Below are 20,851 nucleotides of genomic sequence, written 5' to 3' on the forward strand. Positions count from 1 at the left end.
TCATCTAAACGGGCCAGGTATGAAATTGGCAGATGAAAGCTTTGGAACTTAGAGAATGAAGATGGGGCAACAGTGGATAAAAAAGTGCGGTCGGGTATAGGTATTTTAGTATTGACCCGTTTGACATGGATAAAAAAATAATGTGGCAAAAAAAAAGGGACCAAAGTTGGTATATATGTTAATATTTTTTTAAGTATCAAAGTCTATGGCCAGACATTAAATTGGACCATGTGATATTGTTTTTTGTATAGCTAGCAAAAACAGTTAAAAGAAAGTACTAACAGATAAAGGTGACAGAATAATACCTACCAGTGATCTACGAGTATTTAAACACATGCAATTTGAGAATATTGGCTGTGTCCCTTTGGCTTTTCCAAAAGTTCCAATGGCTTCTTCTTCTTCTTCTCAACTGATAATTATTTATTTTTCTGCATGCATTTTCTTTGCTTTTGCTAAAATTGCTACAAGTAATTGTTATAAATCTATTTTTGGATTTGGTGATTCTCTTACTGATGCTGGAAACTTAGTTCACCTCTATCCACCTGGTAGAAAACCCCACATGTATTTTCCTCCTTATGGCAAAACATATTTCAATCGTCCTACTGGTCGTTGCTCTGATGGCCGTCTTCTCATTGATCTCATTGGTGAGTATAAAACTTTCTTAATTAATTAGGTACTATGTTGGTCGAACTATTTAAAACATATGTATAATCTAGCCATATGTATAGATTATACATTGATTATATACATATAATACATAAATTATGCATATATTATACATCCACCGACTATTTTTAGTTTAAGCAATTGAGTGCGCTTCTACATTTTTGAGTCATGGATAAATTATGGGTAATTACGTAATATGTTGCTTTGACCGTTGCTGTATTCGTATCGGACCCTCCAAAAATGCATTGGTGGATCCTACACTATCCAATGGCATTTTTATCCATAAAATTCTACATTTTTGAGTCATGGATAAATTTAGGAACCAACAAGTTAATTCTACTTTGCTATAAGTTCTAATCACTGTTAACAATATTATTTTATCATCAATTTATTTAATCTTTATATTGTGATAATTAATATGACAGCACAATACTATGGACTTCCTCTTCCACCACCTTCAAGGGAGGCTAAAGATGGAGGAAATATGCAATCTGGAATAAACTTTGCAGTGGTTGGCTCTCGAGCTATGGATGCAAAATTCTATGAAAAAAGAGGAATTTATGACACTGTAACTAATGTTTCTATGTGGGATCAATTGGATTGGTTCAAACAAATGCTTCCATATTTATGTCATAATCCTTCAGGTGAATGTCATTCCGTTATCTCGTTTCCTATCCCTTTCACTTTTTTTTGTTTTCTATCCGGTGTACGGTATTTATATTGAGGTCCGACTAAATTCAAATTCGTGTCAAAAAGTCCTACATTAAATAAAATACTCCCTAACAAAAACAACTTCAAACTCAGAGTTCGAACCCGAAACATTTGGTTAGGGTTTAAGAAGTAATTGTCAGTACTCGACCACAACCTTTATTGCTCCTTCGTTCACTTTTACTGTCCACAATGGACAAATAAAAATATATTTTTTAATATAGTAAACAAATTAAAGAAAAAGTATATTTTATCAATAATAATTGTGGGGTTGGGGGTGGGGACAAACCTGGTAGGAAAGAGACAGACAACTGGAAGATTCCATTGGAGTTTTTCTTTGGACCTATTATGGTACATTCTAATTGGAGTCTAAGAAGGTATTGTTCGCTTTCAGACAAATCTCAATAAAGACAGCTAAATTTTTTTAAGGTGAGCTTAATATTTATAGATCGCTGATGATTGAACTAGAAAAAAAATTAGTTGTAAAGTTTGATAAGGCAAAACTTACATTAAAATGGAGAGGATAGATAGTGACCCTATAAGGTTGAGGCACCTTTAAATATATTATGCTGGAAGTTCACATGTAAAAAATTCGAATTTCAGTATATTATGCTGGAATACTTTTCGGATTTTGAACGGCGTTTTCGTTCAAATTTATCTTTACATGAAAAATTGTTAAATTTTAATTACTTTTAAAACTATAATTTTTTTTCAATTACCACTTAAAAATCTGGCTATTTTTAAATTTCACCCAAGACAGTTCTTGATAGTTCCCTTGAGCCGTGACAAGACCATAAAGTACGTTTTTATTTCTTTTTATTTATACGTAAAACTTCTTATATGGTCATTTTGGACCCATTAGATCCATTTTCACTTCTACCCAATAGAATATTTTCAAGTCTCTTGCAAAATTTTGAGTTGTTGATATACTATCCAATTATATTTGGAGAAATTAAAAAATTGACCTACTTTGGGTTCTCTTGGACAGGTTGCAGTAAATTTTTGGAGAGCTCATTATTTCTTCTAGGGGAATTTGGAGGCAATGATTATACTCATGCACTTCTTTCAGGCAAAAATATAAATGAAATTCTACCCATCATCCCTTCAGTCGTCCACACTATTGCCTCTGGTGCTCATGTAAGTTTCTAGCTCCATCATCCTCTTTGACAAATATATTTTTCCGAAAAATATTTTCGACCGATAAATTATTTTCTGATGTATGATATAAACAAAATATTTTTTAAGGAAAATATTTTCCGCAAACAAGGGAAAAGATTTCAATTATTGGCAGTATAACCGTTTTCTTTAATATGTCAACTTTTAAGTTTATATTATTTTTCCATTATTGAATACTTAGATATTCTTATCAATCTTTAATATTCAAAATTTTCTTTAAAACTCTGTCCAATTTGCTAAAACTATAATCAGTCTTGAATAAATATTCTTTCATAAATACTTTTCACTCTCAAACAAAATACTGAAACAGCCCAGCACACCAATGATATTATTCGTTTTGAGCCTAGAACCACACGGTTTTAAAATGTGTTACTAGGGTCTAAAATTTACTTATATACACAATATCTTTCCTATGTTTTGTCGATGTAGGATTCGCCTGAGGCGTCACATAAAAAAATTAAAAGAGACAGCAGCCAGTGAGAATCGAATCAGCAATCTCACAAAGATTTTTTATCAAATGACAGACCTATTAACTCGTTTACTTAATGCTAATAACTTTTTTCGTTTCTTTAATTTGTAATCCATTGTAATCCATATATATATATATATATATATATATATATATATATATATATATATATATATATATAATCAATTGGGCTATCTGTGTAATAATCCCGTATTATATTGAATGCAGGAACTAGTGGAGCTTGGGGCAAAGACAATAATGGTGCCAAGTGTGTTACCTCTTGGATGTGCTTCATCTTATTTGACATATTACCAAAGCTGGAATGAAGAAGATTATGATGAATTAGGTTGTCTCATTTGGCCTAATCACTTTGCTTCTCATCATAATCAACTTCTTCAAAGGGAATTACATCGTCTCAGAGAGATCCATCCTCATGTTAATATTATCTATGCTGATTATTATAATGCTGCAATGCAACTCTATCGCGCTCCTAGCAAATACGGTAATTTTACTTGGATTTAACTTATATTCAGTGAGAATACAAATATTTGCTTAGAAGAGGAGTCTTGAAGCAACGGTAAAATTTGCTCCGTGTGGCCTATAGGTTACGGGTTCGAGCCGTATAATCAGCCACCGATGCTTGTATTAGGGTAGACTGCCCACATCACACCCCTTGGGGTTCAACGTTTCCCTAAACCCTGAACGAATTGCGGGATGTTTCGTGCACTAGGCTGCCCTTTAATACAAATATTTGCTTAGAAGGGGAGTCTTGGAGCAACGATAAAGTTGTCTCTGTATCACCTATAAGTCACGGATTCGAATCGTGGAGTCAACTGCTGATGCTTGCATCAGGGTAGGCTGCCTACATCACACCCCTAGGAGTGCGATCCTTCCCAAAACTCTGCAAGAATTTGGGATACTTCGTGTATTGCCTGTCCTTTAATACAAATATTTTCTTACATGATCATTGTATTTAATCAGCTGTAGAACTAGAGCATGTTTGGATTGGCTTAAAAAATTGATTTTTCAGCAGAAATAACTTTTAAGCTAAAAAGCGATAAGTTGGGGTTGCCGAGATTATTACTTTTGGCTTGTTTTTAGTAATTTTTAACTTATTTTAAGTATTTTTAACTTTGCCAAATACTGAAAAAAACTTTTAGAAAAAAATTAAAAACTAATTTGATCAATTTAAAAATCAATCCAAACACCCTCCTAGTTAGATTGATCATTGCATTTAAAGTAAAGGCAAAATGGGTACATTATTCATGTAGTATGTTAGCAAGAGCCACCGTGATTAAGTAAGAGAAGTTATGTCCAAATGAATGTCAATTATTTATTTGTTTGATTTAAATATCTAAAGCGACTAAGTTTTTACGCGTATATTGCAGGATTTTTGAAGGGTGGACTTGTAACATGTTGTGGAGGTGGAGGTCCATATAATTTCAATCCTTTTGCTCCATGTGGCGATTATCCAGCAACAAGTTGTGAGGATCCTAACCAATATATTAATTGGGATGGTTATCATTTGACAGAGGCTGCTTATAGATGGATGACAAAAAGTTTATTGGAAGGCCCATTCACTAATCCTCCTATTAATAGTGTTTGTCCTTTTGATATTAATGAGGCCCAAGTTTCTCAAATTTAGAAAGCCCAAAAGAAACATTTAAAATATAAAACCAGTAAAAAGAAAATATTATTTTAGATTAGCCATTCATGTATTAAATAGTGAAGTGTGTATTTGATTCAATTCTTTTGTCAATTTACGATTTGTCAAAATGTAATCCAAACTTTGAACTAAAACTAATTCAGTTGGTTTGGTTTTTTGGTTACATATTTATGGACTTTAAAGTGGGCTTTAGGTTTTTATGTTTTTTATTATAAGAAATTACACTGAATGACCTTGAAAATAGATGGTCTTGATTTTTGACCTCTGCTTACCTCATGGACAAACCTTTAGATCAAACGTCAAAAGTATCGCCCATGGGGCAAGTGAGGTGCAACATTTCTTAAACTTAAGTTCTGCCCATAGGGCAAGTGGGGTCAAAAAAACAAGATCACCAACTTCCAAGGCCATTCTTGCAATTCATCCTTTTTTGTCGGGTGATTTATGCAAATATCCTTTTTAGACCATTTTTTTTTTTGAATTTTGTCGCTCTTTTAAATTTGCAAATATAACCTTTAGAAAATTAGGAAGGGGAGCCTTGACGTAACTGGTAAAGTTGTTGCCATGTAATTAGGAGTTCGAGTTGTGAAAACATTTCTCTTGCACATAAACAATCTCTTGCATAGCGAGAGTTTAATGCACCAGGCTGCCCTTTAACCTTTAGAAAATTAGCCAATCGTACAACGTTAGATTGAGGTCTTATGTTTGCTCATAATTTTAATTTACTCAAAAAATATTAGGTTGTTGTCTAACATTTGTAATAACTTACAAAATTCTAGAATATGGTCTAAAATTTTCTTGTGTGATTTTCAGTTTGCTCGAAAAGAATTAGACAGTGACTAAAAGGTCCATCTGTTGCAAGGAAAAAAAAGAATCATTTACTAAACAACTAATATAATAAAGGACAATTGATGAGTAGAAAGGAAGAGAAAATAGAAGAAAAAAGGAGAAGACAATGTCGGGCTTTCCCTTTGTTTTTCTATTCCCGATATTAGGGATATTATCACTTTTAGCTCGCGGCAGAAACTATTTATATTCGGTAGCCGAAAAAGTTTATATAATTTGTGTAATTTTTATATATAACAACAACAACATACCCAGTATATTCCCACACAAATTTATATATACAAAAAATATATTTTTTTGACTATTATTTTTAGAGCGACTATAAAATGTCATTTTCCCGTGATATTAAGAGAGCAATTTTATGGGATTTGATAGAGAAATGTCGTATTATGTTACCACACGCCTTGTAAAAACCCAAGAATATGAGTCATTAATTTCTAGATCGATGATGCAATGTTGTAGAAAAATCTCACTCCAATTTCGGCCAAGACGTCACAACTCACAATCCTCCTTTCATGGTCGATTCATCGAATTTTACCCTTCGCTGTATTATCACATAAACCTTATATTATTTTTGCACAAATAATTCTTGACATATAAAATGCAAATTGTTGCAAAAAAATAGGTATAAGCATGACGTACGTGTTAAATTTGCTTCAATAACGTAAGACTTGAGCACGTAACACTTGCTTCAATACGAATTAAATATTCTTTTTAAGTTTAACTTCTAAATATTGATTGTAATTTTTCTGTGGATAAAGAAACGGGTGTGTACAAAAGCTGTAATCAAACTGAGCAAAATGTTTCGAAATCAAAGGATTTATTAATTATATTTTGCTAGTTGCTTTTGGACTTCAAGATGTAATTTAAAGCGCACAGAAATTACTAGGAAAGAAGTAATCTTGCGTTGAGCTAAGCAAATCACAAGTTTTCTACTATAAGAGATGTCGCAATACATTCAAAGATTTTATCGTGATTTGTGAGGGCGGCTTTACACTGCCCTACATAGAAGCGGAGTTCGGATTTTATGTTTATATGTTCTGAAATTATCACGAATTCATAACTCGTTATAGTTACTAGGTTTATAATTCAATATTAAATAATTTAATAAATTTACTGTATAAATATAAGGTCTAAGCGAAAATTATTAAGTTGGTCTGAATCGATATTTAATACTCAAGCTATACTTGACCCGACAAGAATATAAGACAAACATGCTAATTAAGATAAGAACATAGGATATACAATGTGAAAAGCATGCAGTGTAATTGCTATGACTTTGCCTACGGCCTACCATTAGTCCCCTCCTCCACCACCCCACCCCACACCAAAAAGAAATAAGAAAGTGACATATATGGTCAAGAAAAAAGTTGTCTCCACTTCATGTCATACTTTTTATTATTAAATTTCAAAATTAATTTGGTCTCCTCAACTTTTGCTTGATAATGACATCTAGCAATCTTCTTATCTTATACAAGTACTATGCGATAGTCGACTATGATTACAATATCTGATGTGTTTAAATTTTTCTATAAGACATAAAATATTTGGTGATTTCTTTCTATCTACTTAAATCTTATTGAACTGAACTATTTGATACATCTACTGATAAGAATAATATATACTCGATGGAATAATTGAGGTGACAGCTGATCGAGCTATATATTGCTTGTAAGAATGTGTACATGGAGGTTTAATGTATGGTTGATTATAAACGGCTCTAATTTGAAAATGAGTCCAGAATTGCGAATTTTTTCCCTAACAAAATGCTGTTAGAATTTGAACCCTAGAACTCAGCCATTGTTCTTTTCTTCTCTATCACATGAATCATGATTCTAATTATGAGAAAAAGTGGCAAAGACAAAGCTACACTTTTTAGGACTATCAACTTCTAAAGAATATATCTTTGAAATTTTAGTAATTAGCCGTGAAGTGCTCCTTTATGCAAGGCAAAGGTGTCCGGTATCCGCATTGGAAACTGATTATATCTGGATTCGCGCCGCGTAGGGTCCCATCGGAGAAAAGTTTGTACTTTCTTGATAAAAAATAGATGAGTAATTTACTTTTTTCTCTTTTTCTCAACGTTTGACGTGTCCTAATTCTTTTATTTGACGTTCCTAAACAAATCATTGATTGAAAAGAGAGGTGAAACGACAAACAACTAAGTGGCATTTGAGTTTGAGTATTGAATTTATAAGCAAATCTACAATCTAAAATGTAAGTTATTTATATTATATTAATGTAATTTGACCTGTTATAACAAGTTAGTTATTATTTTCGTTATGTTAAAATTAATTTCTATTATCATAAAGATATTTTATAGATTAAGGGCTGTTATATTCAAATTTACAAAAACATATTAGAGGTGGATTTTCGGTCAACTCGTCGCTTGGTTCCCTCTTGGGAGCTTATTCTCATCAAGGTTCTATATTTTGTTTCTTTTCATTTACTTTTTTTTTTCCTCACCTTATATTTTACTAGCGGAATAATAAGAAATAGAGTAATTTGTCTCGAAGATTAGTAGGAAATAATATGTATTCGATGGAATAGTACAAGTGCAAGCAAACTGACACATATAGTAAATACATATTAAGATCGTAGAAACATGAGCTTGTGATTAAGCTACACCTAATTTCACACCGATTAATGCGCTTTACCCAACTCCCTTTTTGATAACAAGGCAGAAATCCCCAACCGGATTGGGATGATCGGGTCGGTTGAGGGCAGCAACACACCAATAGGTGAATTGCCATTCTTGTAATGTTTGGGTAAAGAGCAGGAGCTCTCTTTCCCTGAACCGGAACATAGTGCATAAATACTCTTCGATGCAGCAGGGGCTATTTCGTCCTTCTTGCTGTAATTGATTTTTTATTATGTATCAAAAAAATAACTACATATATTCCATCATTATTATTTAAAAAAACAAAGATCGATGCTAGGGTATCGGAATGTATTGTAAAGATGGTATGTTCGTAACATTGTCAATTTTCATACATCAATACATGCCTCAGTTGCCTCAAAATTCTAACTAGTCCAGCTCCAGCATATTTAGAACCATAAGAATCTAAGTACGAAGGGAATTAAAAACATGCAACAAAAGAAAAAGAAAAAAGGACGACAGAAGACAGACGAGAAGAAGAAAAGGGAAAACTAAACCATCATGTCTACCAGCCAAGCTGAAAAAGAAAAGGGTAAATAAGTTCAAAGTATAATTTGAGAGTGGCAAATTCAGGATTTGAACTTTATGAGTTTAGATTTACAATTTTACCAACAACAACAACGATCCAGTGTAGTCCCACAAGTAGGGGTTAGGGAGGGTACGTAGTATGTACACAGACCTTACCTCTACCCCGAGGCTATTTTCGAAAGACCCTCGGCTCATTTTACCACATTTTCTCTAATTTAATATATATGTTCAAAATTTATTATATAAACATAGTTAATGATAGTTTGGGCAAAAATACAAAGTATAAGCAAAAACTATGAGTATGAGAGAAAATTATGGGTTCAGTTGAACTCATAGCTTTTATATTGGATACGCCTCTATAATTTGTTATGTTATAACAGATCATTTGCTATATTTTCGTACTTATCGTATCATGTTTGTTATTCCTTTCATTTTAAAAAGGATTATCCTAGTTTGACTTGACACTAATTTTTAATAAAGAAACGAAATCTTTTGAGATATCTGATCTTAAATATAAAGCTATAATATTAGGTGGCTATAAAACTTTTGTTATTTTTGTATAATTATTTAAATATTACTTTGCCTCTGGCAAAAAAGAAAAAAAAATTCTCCATATAATTCTAAACTCATTCACATCTAAAACCCTATAATTATAGTTCTTCAAAACACTATAGCTAGATTTGAATAAAGCAAATTTCTTTTAAAATAAATATAATACATAGGGTACATGTCTATGTTTATTCAAATAACAAAAAAGAATTTAAAAATCAAATAAAAGTTTACTTACATATATAATGAATTAAAGCTACATGGTATAGAAAGAAACATCACAATAATGTGTTAATATTCCAAAAAAGTTATTTTTCTTTCTTTTTTTTGAAGAATGTTTGTTTGAAGAGTCAAATTGTATAAATGGACATAAAAAAAATAACAAAATATTGGTTATACAATTGCTATCATTACTTTTAATTTAGCATCTTTTAGGAATTAAAGGGTATAAGTTGAAACCTTTTCATTTAGCTGCAGTCAAGCCATCATTGCAGGGGTATAATATTTTTCTCGTTGAAGAATATTAGTTTTGAATCATTAAATTATGTGAAAGGTTTCTCGAATTTCAACAAGAGGAATATTGGTTTCTAATTGGTAGTTTCTATATCGATTTTCAAGTATAACAAAAAATATATTTTGAAAATAAATGGTATGACGCCAAATATTTTTTTAAAAAAATGTAAAAAAATTATTTCAAAATGTGATTATTTTTTAAAATATAATGTAATTTTAATAATAGAAGGATAAGATATTTTTGAATTTTAGTAGAGAATTTTTAAATTATTATAATAGAAGTCATATCATGGATGAAATCAAGTAACCAAAATCTCATGGAATATTTACATAAATATCCGGCCAGATTTATCGTTGATCTTTTATAGCTGATATACATAGATGATATACTGACTATACATGATTATACACGTATTATATATGGATTATATCTAAATTACACATTCTTTAATTTTTTAATTTAAGTAGTTAGGTGAGTACATATTTAGGTTGATTAGATAAAGCCAAAAGAAAAATATGAAATAATTTTAACCAAAGACTAATAATATAAATAAATTTCTTATGTAGACAATTTCTATTAAAAATCATCCTTTTATAGCGAAATAAATTAATTTTTTGTTACAAAAGAAAGAAATACATAAAAATAAGATAAAAGAAAATAAATATAGAAAAAATGTATGGAAAATCTAAGAACCAGAAAATAGAGATGACAACGAATTTCTTCTTCTCTTTATCTCTGTTGAGTATAAAAAATTTGGAAGCTGATCTCATCGATTTAAAATATTTTTTTCAACTCAAATACATAGATTATAAGATAAGGATATCTTAGAATATATTTTTTTCTAATTTACATTGTGTGTCGTTTACAAAAAAATACTATTACTAACAAACTGATATGATATTCGAATTTGAATTTAGATGCAATTTGAGTAGTTTGCATTGATGTTAAGCCATGTATAGTGTCGAGAAAAAACTACTTGATAATTTTAAGACAATATGTGCAATGTTATATAATAACAATCAACTAATTTAACATTTAATGATTCAAAGAACAAAAAAATTGTATATATAGGGTATTCAAAATTTAAAATCTGTGGCTAAAGATATCAATAAACTCAAAATAGAGCCATACTGAAATAAAGTTTCGTCGGCTAAAAAATTATTTAAATTTTTAGATAGTCTATTAAAGTGGATTTTAAATTAAGGATGATATCTTCACTTGCATCATTATAAAGCTAATCATTATTTAAAGATAACAACATACCAAAATAAAATTAGAATTTCAAAATAAAATATTTTTCGAAAGATAACAACATACCAAAGAAGAGTTCGAGTCATAGTAAAAGAGTCATGTCGTAACCAAAAAGTCGTTCATATTGTGTTAGCCTTTGTGCTTTGCCATAAATACGAGTTATTATTTCGCTTCGTGACTATTTTTAGATTATAGTTCTTCAAAACACTATAGCTAGATTTGAATAAATCACTATGAGATTTGAAAAAATATTAGTTTTTTTTTCATGTAGTATTTCTTAATTAATATCTAACGATTATCTATAATTATATAGAAGGTTTAAATTTTAAGGTTATTTATATATAATTCAAATAACTCAGATGTTCAATATGATTAGTGTCAAATATAAAAATGGAGTCATACTGGAAAAAATAAATTCACTAGCTAAAAAATTATTTAAATTTTTAGATACCCGACTAAACTGAGTTTTTGAATTAAGGATAATATTTTTACTTCCATTATTATAAACACAATTATTATTGAAAAATAAAATTTTAGAAACTGAAATTTTAAAATAGAAATATTTTTTGAAAGATATCAACACACCAAATAAGAGTTCAAGTAGTAATACAAGAGTCAAGTCGTATCCAAAGAATCCTTCATCGTCTCAACTTTTGATTGTTTTACCATAGATATGAGTTATTATTTTGCTTCCTGACTATTTTCAGGATCCAATGACACCGATGAGAATGGTACCAAAACAGAAAATAGAATTATAACTAGAAAATTTGAGAAATGGTTAATTTTTTCATATAGTGTTTCTTAATTTATATCCAATAATTATCTATATTTATCAAGAAGGTTTAAATTCTAAGACTATTGACACATAATTCAAATAAATAATTATTTGACATGATTAGTGTCCGCGCATCCGCGCGGGTGCTAATACTAGTTTTTAATAAAGAAATAAAAACTTTTGAGATATCTGATCTTAAATATAAAGCTATAATATTTGGTGGCTATAAAACTTTTGAAACCTATAGTGTGACATCTGTCATAGCATTTGTGTGGCTATAAATACTTTCCGTTAAAGAAATATTCAAGGGTGTCAATCTTTAATAGACTAATAAGAAAATAGTGTCAATTGTTTTGAAACAGAGGGAGTATGTATATATAACTTATAAGAAAATAATGCTTTTTTTTTCTGAAATAGAGGGAGTATAACTTATTAAGCCGCTCTTATTGCAAGTGACTTGATCAACATGAAGGCATGCGAATACTTATACGCCATTAGTGCACCAAAAATAAACTCAAAAGAGAATAATACACTCCCCTCATTTCAATTTGTTTGAATTTTTTTTTAGGTACGAAGATCAAATTGACTAATTTTCAGTGTGAATTCTAACATGGATTCTCTAAGTTTTTTGAAATAATATTTTCATACTCGAAAACTATATAAAAAATATTATAATATAAGTGATAATAATTAATAATTCAAAATATTTGAAAGCTATTTGCAAAAACTATGATCAAAGAGAATCTTATCTCACTCCCTAAATAGTATACAAACTCTCTATTTTGAGCCAAAAACACAACAGTACAAAAGGCAAATGCAACTTAAAGTGGAAAAGAAACAACAAAAAGAAAAAAAAAAAAAAAGGAGTTACAAACTTTTTCGACAATGTAAATATTTACATAAAATCATCAAAATCTAAACTCTCTGGAATTTCAAATTTCATGAAATTACTGCAATAACTCTCTTTCTCGTCTTCAATGCCTGACGATAAAGGTGTATCAAAGCTAAAATTCTGACTATTCTGATTGCTGCTGTTGTTTAGGGACTGAAACGTTGAATTTTCAGTTGCATCAGACGCAGAATAATTACTATAGTATTGAAGTGGTAGCATCATATTTTCTTGGAATATTTGGCCGTTCATGGACTGATGGGAAGAAGAACATGAAACATTTGGGGTGCAATTTGGAATTTCAGGAACTTGGTGGTGGAGTTGATTATTATATTGGAACATAGAGGTCTGATTATTTGAAATATTTGGCCCTTGAGAGTTTTGAATTTGTCCATTCAATAACTGGTTTTCTTGAATTTTTTGTAATAATAATTCTGGATTTTCAGTTTGGGATATTAAAAGGGAATTTGCAAGTTTTAATATTTCTGGATTTACGAGTGCTTGTAATCCAAGTAAACTGGAAAGATTAAGCTGAGTTGAGTTGAAAAGTGATGATAAATCTAAGAAATCAAGACGAGGTCTGTGTGTTACTGGATCAATGCCCATTCTCAAAAGCCTTTTTCTTATGTGTGTGTTCCAGTAATTCTTGATTTCGTTATCTGTTCTTCCTGGCAGACGAGCCGCTATAGCTGACCACCTAAAAACAAACATAGGGTTAAACATATGAGCTTTAATTTAGGGTTGAAAGCATAACTAAATAAATAACAGTATGTTATCTCTAACAATTTAAATTTTTCTGAACGTGGTGGTAATATAATTCAACATAATACTGGAACAGATACATATAGGGGTGTTCATGGATCGGTGTAAATTAATTTTTTCCCAAAAAAACCAAACTAAGTAATTTGGATTTTTATCGATTCGGTTTAAGATCAAACCAAATTAAAAAAGTATCAATTTTTGATCGGTTTGATTCGATATTTTGGATTTTTATGAACACCTCTAGACAGAGATAGTGCTTTAGGTGTTACTGTCACAGATTATGAAAAAGAAATTTTTATGTGCTTGGTCATGAAAGATAATCATGTCTGCATGTGAGAGACTTGTTGATAAAAACATGATAATTAGGTATAAAAAAAGTATTCTCTTTGTAACAGCTGATTATGAACGTGTTCAAAACATAATTAGTTAAATAAAAGTTGTGTACTCTTTCTGACACGTTAAACATTTTAAATGAGCTTATCGCACGGTTCAAAGACCAAAACTAATGATGAAAGATTGAAATGAGTGTAATAGATATGATCATACTTGTTGCCAAGAACACTGTGAAGTTGGATAATAGTTTCTTCTTCTTCAAACGAAAATCTTCCTCTCCTAATATCAGGTCTCAAATAATTCGTCCATCTAAGACGACAACTCTTGCCACACCTTTGTAGTCCTACAAACAATTTGTGATTGAAATATTAGAACACCATATATATATTATTCATTATTAAGAATTACTACTGAAAACCTGAAATTAGCTACGAATTTTGTTGTTTACCTACAGAATTTGTAGGTTGCTAATTTCTGTTTTTTTTAGTAGTGAATGTTTATCTTCATGTCAAATAAATTAAAAGGTGGATATAAGAATTATATACCAGCATTTTTGGGGAGATTTCGCCAGTTTCCAGGGCCATGAAGTTGAATATAGTGAATGAGTTTTTGATCTTCTTCTGGAGTCCATGGACCTTTTTTCAGTCCATTTTTATCACAACATGGTGTTCTTCCCATAGCTCTTTATTTTGTTTTTAGGAATATTGATGTAGAAGATTGTAAAGTTTTGAAGAAAATAAAAATAGTTGTGATGGTAAGGAAGAGAAGACGGAGATTTTGGAAAACAAAAGTGAAGTTGTAGGTCCTTATGGAATATGAGCCTTATTTATAGAAGAAAAAAAATAGAAGAGAAACAAGTGCTTTAAGACAGATTGAAGTCAATAGTATTTGTCAAGACTGAGGTGAAATGTTTTTTTTTTTGCCAAATAAATGCATTAGTATTAATAAAGCAGAAAATTAAGGAGTATCAGTATAGCATGGGACTGATCTGAATAATGCAGTCCTTAAATAATCTTTGCGGAATATTAAGAAAGCAAATAAATGTGGTTCACTCCAAAATGCGTCTTCACACTCAGCATTTGTACGTGAAATGTTTAAAAGATGTTTTTACCAAATTTAGAAACGAATCATACTTTTTGGAACGAATTAAAAAGAAAATAAGTTCAGACAAACTGGAACAGAGGGAGTAATATGATATACAATTTTTACTCTCTCTCTCTCTCTCTCTCTCTCTCTCTCTCTATATATATATATATATATATATATATATATATATATATATATATATATATATATTGTACCCAAATAGTTGTCCATCCAATAGCTTACACAAAAATAGCCGGTGAAGGTATATATATGCATAATTTATGTATTGTATATATACACTTGTGTATAATCAATACATAATTAATGTATATGGCTAGAAAAAAGTAAATAATAAACATGACCGTCTATTTGTGTAAAGATCCCGGTTAAATCCTTTGTCCATATCAAAAGGGAAATTTTTGACAATTTCATTTTTTTCAACACATTAGAAGTTCTCGGATTTTATTAGAAAAAGAAATGTGAAAATTTGGGAGAATTGTTTAGGGACAAGTGGTGGCTAACAAATGGTTTCGACCTTTGCACCAAAGTCTTCAAACAATGACTGATTAGTCGGTATGGTTGGTAGATTTCCCCTACCAATTAGGAGGTCAAGATTTCATGTTTATATTTGTGGAGTGTGCGCTTCTTTCTAACGAATTAGCCTTTTTGAATTTATATTTCTGTATTATACTACATACGTGTTAAGCCGAAATTAATAATTTTTGTTTATATCTTATATTTGTATTAATAAATCTATTAAATATATAAATATTTTATAGTAATGTATTAACAAATCTATTAAATATATAAATATTTTATAGTAAACATAATAATTAGTATGATTATGAATTCGAAGACCATTTTAAAATCTATAAATTTTAAACCTGGTCCATCCTTTGATTATTTGTATACTCCTCAAGATATATCATCTATTACGTTGGCTATCATCAGCATTTCGATTTGTCACTTTTTGAAGCTTGGGACCAAATCTTGGAGACCAAGTTTTTATATAACTTAGTGTGTTTTTATATAACTTAGTGAAATAGTCTATATAATGATAGTTATATACCTTGACATACATGTCTCCTTTCAAGGAAGCCACTATATATGCTTAATTAGAGAAACAAGTTCTAAATTGTGTGAATAAATTGTAAAAAATTAGTACATATGCAGAGCCGTCGCAGCGGAAAATTAACAAGGAACGCAACTTTAGCCATAATTGTTCAAGTGTTGTAGAATCGCTTTGTAAAAACTTTGACAGAAAACCTAGGGAGTCTTCTAGCCTGTGCCTATCGTAGGATGCCAGACTGATGGAGTCACAGGCGTATTTATAAGTAGGCTAGGGACTCTTAGGCAAATACTTTAGCCCTAAAGACTTCCCCATAAATTATAATTTCCCTAGGGACTCCTAATATATGGTAATTTCTTTCCATCAAAGAAACTACCATATATGCATAACTACATAATATTATCTGATATATTATTTCCTTTGAGAGACAAGGTAAATAGTTTATTACCTTATATGTGTGTCACATTAGAAGTCTCTAGAAGAGACGGTAATTTCTAACATTCTCCCACTTGGCCCACATATTAAAATCAGATAATCCTTTATGAGAGATAAACATATAATATGGCCATAAACTTTATCACTCAACTAAAAGTTATGTGACTATCACTTTAACTAGAATATATTATTACATGAATCATGACGGTCATGCTTTTAAACAAACACTTCCTTCCATGTATTATAATGCACAATATATTCTAATAAAGTGTCTCACAACTTTATGAATGAAGTTAATATAAGTCATTCAGAGTCCAACTTTATTGATCCAATGATCACAAATAATACATGAAAAAACAAAAGTGTGCATTGTCATGTATATCAAAATAATCATAATGTCTAGACAAACTGTTAGAGAGCAAAGCAAGACTAAGTTGAGCTACTAAGCCCCATATGAGTTACATGATCCTTGAAAATATTAGCCGGCAGACCTTTAGTCATAGGATCAGCAATCATCAAGGTAGTACCAACATGCTCATAATTCACATCTTGCTTCTTCACATAGTCTCTAACCATCAAGTACTTTATGTCGATGTGCTTGCTTCGGCTGGAACTTTTATTATTCTTAGAAAATAAAACCGCAACCGAATTGTCACAAAAATTCTCAATGGCCTTGAAATAGAATCGACAATCCTAAGGCCGAAAATAAAGTTTTTCAACCATAACGCCTGTGATGTAGCTTCATAGCATGCTATAAATTCAGCTTCCATTGTGGATGTTGCAACAATGGTCTGCTTGACACTTCTCCAAGACACAGCACCTCCAGCAAGAAGGAAAATGTAACCTGAAGTAGATTTACCAGTGTCCTTGCATCCACCCAGGTCAGAGTCTGAATATCCAATCACCTCCAATGAGTCAGAGCATTTGTATGTGAGCTTAAAATCTTTGGTTCCTTGAAAATATCTCAAGACCCTTTTACCAGCTTTCCAATGGTCAAGACCAGGGTTACTTTGATATTTGCCAAGCATTCCTACCGCAAAAGCAATATCAGGTCTAGTACAAACATGTGCATACATAAGGCTCCCAACAAGTGAAGCATAGGGAATGTCTTTCATTTGATCCTTTTCCAATGCATTTTGTGGACATTGATTCAATGAGAATTTGTCACCTTTAATTATGGGTGCTACTATAGGTGAACAGTTCTTCATCCCGAATCTTTCCAGAATTCTTTCAATGTAGGCCTTTTGCGACAGTCCAAGTAATCTTTGGGATCTGTCTCTGTGAATCTCTATGCCAATGACATAAGAGGCTTCACCCATATCCTTCATCTCAAAATTCTGGATAAGAAACTGTTTAGTCTCGTGCAACCTTCCCAAATCACTACTTGCAAGCAAAATATCATCCATATATAGGACTAGAAAAATATATTTGCTCCCACTTATCTTAAGGTATATACGCTGATCAATGATGTTCTCCTTAAATCCAAATGAAGAAACAACATTATGAAATTTAATATACTATTGGCGGAAAGCCTGCTTTAGCCCATAAATGGATTTATTCAACTTGCAAACAAGGTGACTTTTGTCCTTATCACAAAATCCTTCAAGCTGACGCATGTATACCTCCTTTTCAAGATCTCCATTCAGGAAAGCTGTTTTCACATCCATTTGATGTAACTCTAAATTAAAATGAGCTACTAATACCATGATTATTCTCAATGAATCCTTCTTTGATAGTGGAGAGAAGGTTTCATGGTAATCATTGCCTTCCCTTTGAGTAAAACCCTTGGCTACAAGTCTGGCTTTATATCGTTCGATATTATTAGATGAATCTCTTTTAGCTTTAAAGACCCATTTGGAGCCTATGGTAGAGGATCCCTTTGGTAATTCGACGAGACCCCAGACTTTATTTTTAGCCATAGATTCTAACTCTTCTTTCATGGCATCATACCAAAGTGTGGAATTTTTTCCACTCATGGCTTGTGAAAACGAGCATGGATCATTTTTTAGTCCAATATCATAATCAAACTCTTGGAGATATACTATATAGTCACTAGAAATTGCTAGTTTTCGAACTCTTGAGGATTTTCTTACTCCCACTGGTTTAGGCACTTCTTCAGTGAGCTCAGGTAAAGCAGGTTGATCTTCATGTGGCTCCTTAAGTGGTGGTGGATCTTGAACTTGTTGTTGTTCAGATAATTCATGAGAATTGTTTTGAGCAACATTCAAGTTTCCAATACATAAAGGTACCACAAGTGATTCCCTTATTTCTTCTAATTCCACCCTTTGAGTCAAACCACTTCCTCTCTCTTCATGATCCTCAAGAAGTTTAGCGTTTCTAGCTTCAATAATTTTAGGAGAATGAGAAGGATAGTAAAACCTAAATCCCTTAGAGTTAATCGCAAAGCCTATAAAATAACCGCTTATTGTTCTTTCATCCAACTTCTTTAGTTGTGGGTTATAAACCCTCACTTCAGTTGGACATCCCCAAACGTGTAAATGATTTAAACTAGGTTTCCATCCTTTCCATAACTCAAAAGGTGTCTTGGGGGCATCCTTGGATGGAACCCTATTTAAAATATACACATCGGTTTTTAAGGTTTCACTCTATAAGGATAAAGGTAAACTTGATCTGTTAATCATGCTTCTTACCATGTCCATTAATGTCTGGTTCCTTCTTTATGCTACATCATTTTGTTGTGGTGTTCTTGGAATCGTATATTGAGCAATTATACCTTCACTTTCAAGGAACTCAGCAAATAGACCCTTAACTTGTCCCTTATCTGTGTACCTACCATAATATTCTCCACCCCTATCAGATCTTACAATTTTGATCTGAGCACCAGTTTGTTTCTCTACTTCTGTCTTGTAAACTTTAAAAGCATCAAGTGTTTCCGATTTGTTAAACAGAAATAGAGATACATATATCTTGAATAGTCATCAATAAAAGAGATGAAATATCTCTCACCATTCAAGCAAGGGTTAGGAAAAGGTCCACATATGTCTGTATGTATGATCTCAAGTAATTGAGAAATCCTTTTGGCACCTTTAGTTGATTTATTGGTCTGCTTACCCTTTATGCAGTCCACACAAGTCCCAAAGTCAGAAAAATCAAGAGCTTTTAGAACTCCATCATTAACCAGCCTTTTGACTCTATCAATAGAGATGTGTCCCAATCTCTTGTGCCAAAGACTTGATGAGTTCTCATTGATAATACATCGCTTAGTGCCAAATTCTTTATCATGCAAAGTTAATACATTACATTCAAATGTGGGGTCTAGCTCAAGTTTATATAATTTCCATTCAAATTTCCAAAACCAATAACTTTATTATCTTTCAAAAGTTTCAAAGAAGGATAATGAAAATTCAAATCATATCCACTAATCGATAGTCTTGAAAGAGAAATTAAATTTCAAGAATATTCTAGAACATAAAAAGTATTTTCTAAATCTAAGTGAAAATCATCCTTCAAAATAAGCCTATAAGTCCCCACGCCTTCCATACATGAACGCATCCTATTGCCAGAATAGACGTATTGTTCACTTCCTTTCGGCTTCGTCTGAGTTAGAAAGCCCTGCATGATTGGCAATATGAATTGTTGCACCAGAATCAATCCACCATGTATTATCAGAAACTTCAGTAAAATTAGATTCATAACATACAAAGGTAAAATTACCTTTCTTCTCAAGCCATTTCTTGTATTTCAGGCAATCCTTCTTCCAGTGTCCCTTCTTCTTACAGAAACGACAAGCATCTTTGTCAAATGTGCTTTTCTTCTTCATGGGAACACTTTTGCACTTTTTTGCATTTCTCTTACCATGAGTCACCATATTAACACTTTCAGGTATTTCATGCTTCAACCTCTCTTCTTCTTGAACACACATAGTCAAAAGTTCATTGATTGACCATTTATACTTATGTGTGTTGCAAGAATTCTTGAATGGACCATATTCCGCAGGAAGGGAGTTGAGAATGAAATGCACAAGAAATGGTTCAGACATATCCACCTCAAGGGACTTGAGTTTAGCAGCAATGTCTCTCATCTCCATAATGTCCTCACGCACTGTACGACTTTTGTCGAAAGTCATACTTGAGAGCCTCTTCATAAGGGTGCTAGCCAATGCCTTGTCAGAGCTTACAAATTGTTCATCAATTTCCTTCATGTAAGCTTTGACCTTATCGCTGTTAGGGATAGAACCCCTAATGCTTTGGCTTATGTGAGCTTTTATGAGCATTAAACTTAAGCGATTAGATCGCTCCCACCGTTTATAGTTAGCCTTAGCAGTTGGTGTACTTGATTCCATGGGAATAGGTGGTTCATCCACACCGAGTGCCAGGTCTAGATCCGAGCACCCTAAAGTGAGAAGGACTTTCTCCTTCCATTCAGTATAATTATCACCAGAAAATATTGGAATTCAAGCATTCTCATTAAAAATAGCGGTAGGAAAAGCTGTAAATAGTGCAAAATAAGGAT

At 31.7% G+C, this 20,851-nt stretch overlaps 2 protein-coding genes across 2 annotated transcripts; one reads left to right on the top strand and one right to left on the bottom strand.

The window, feature by feature from the left end:
• Window positions 1-334: 334 nt before the first annotated feature.
• On the top strand, window positions 335-4,850 carry LOC107776349 (GDSL esterase/lipase At1g28580). The gene is made up of 5 exons (XM_016596238.2): window positions 335-644; window positions 1,092-1,310; window positions 2,363-2,511; window positions 3,248-3,521; window positions 4,408-4,850. Exons 1-5 carry the CDS (start codon window positions 335-337, stop codon window positions 4,662-4,664), a joined length of 1,209 nt encoding a protein of 402 aa, XP_016451724.2. The 3' UTR covers window positions 4,665-4,850.
• Window positions 4,851-12,565: 7,715 nt separating this feature from the next.
• LOC107776348 (transcription factor MYB41-like) lies at window positions 12,566-14,563 on the bottom strand. The gene is made up of 3 exons (XM_016596237.2): window positions 14,334-14,563; window positions 14,002-14,131; window positions 12,566-13,390 (listed from the first exon to the last, which is right to left on the bottom strand). The coding sequence occupies exons 1-3, from the start codon at window positions 14,464-14,466 to the stop codon at window positions 12,700-12,702; spliced, it is 954 nt and encodes a 317-aa protein (XP_016451723.1). The 5' UTR covers window positions 14,467-14,563; the 3' UTR covers window positions 12,566-12,699.
• Between the last annotated feature and the right edge of the window lie 6,288 nt (window positions 14,564-20,851).

The sequence above is a fragment of the Nicotiana tabacum genome, chromosome 1 (genome assembly GCF_000715075.1).
Source record: "Nicotiana tabacum cultivar K326 chromosome 1, ASM71507v2, whole genome shotgun sequence".
Classification (NCBI taxonomy): domain Eukaryota; kingdom Viridiplantae; phylum Streptophyta; class Magnoliopsida; order Solanales; family Solanaceae; genus Nicotiana; species Nicotiana tabacum.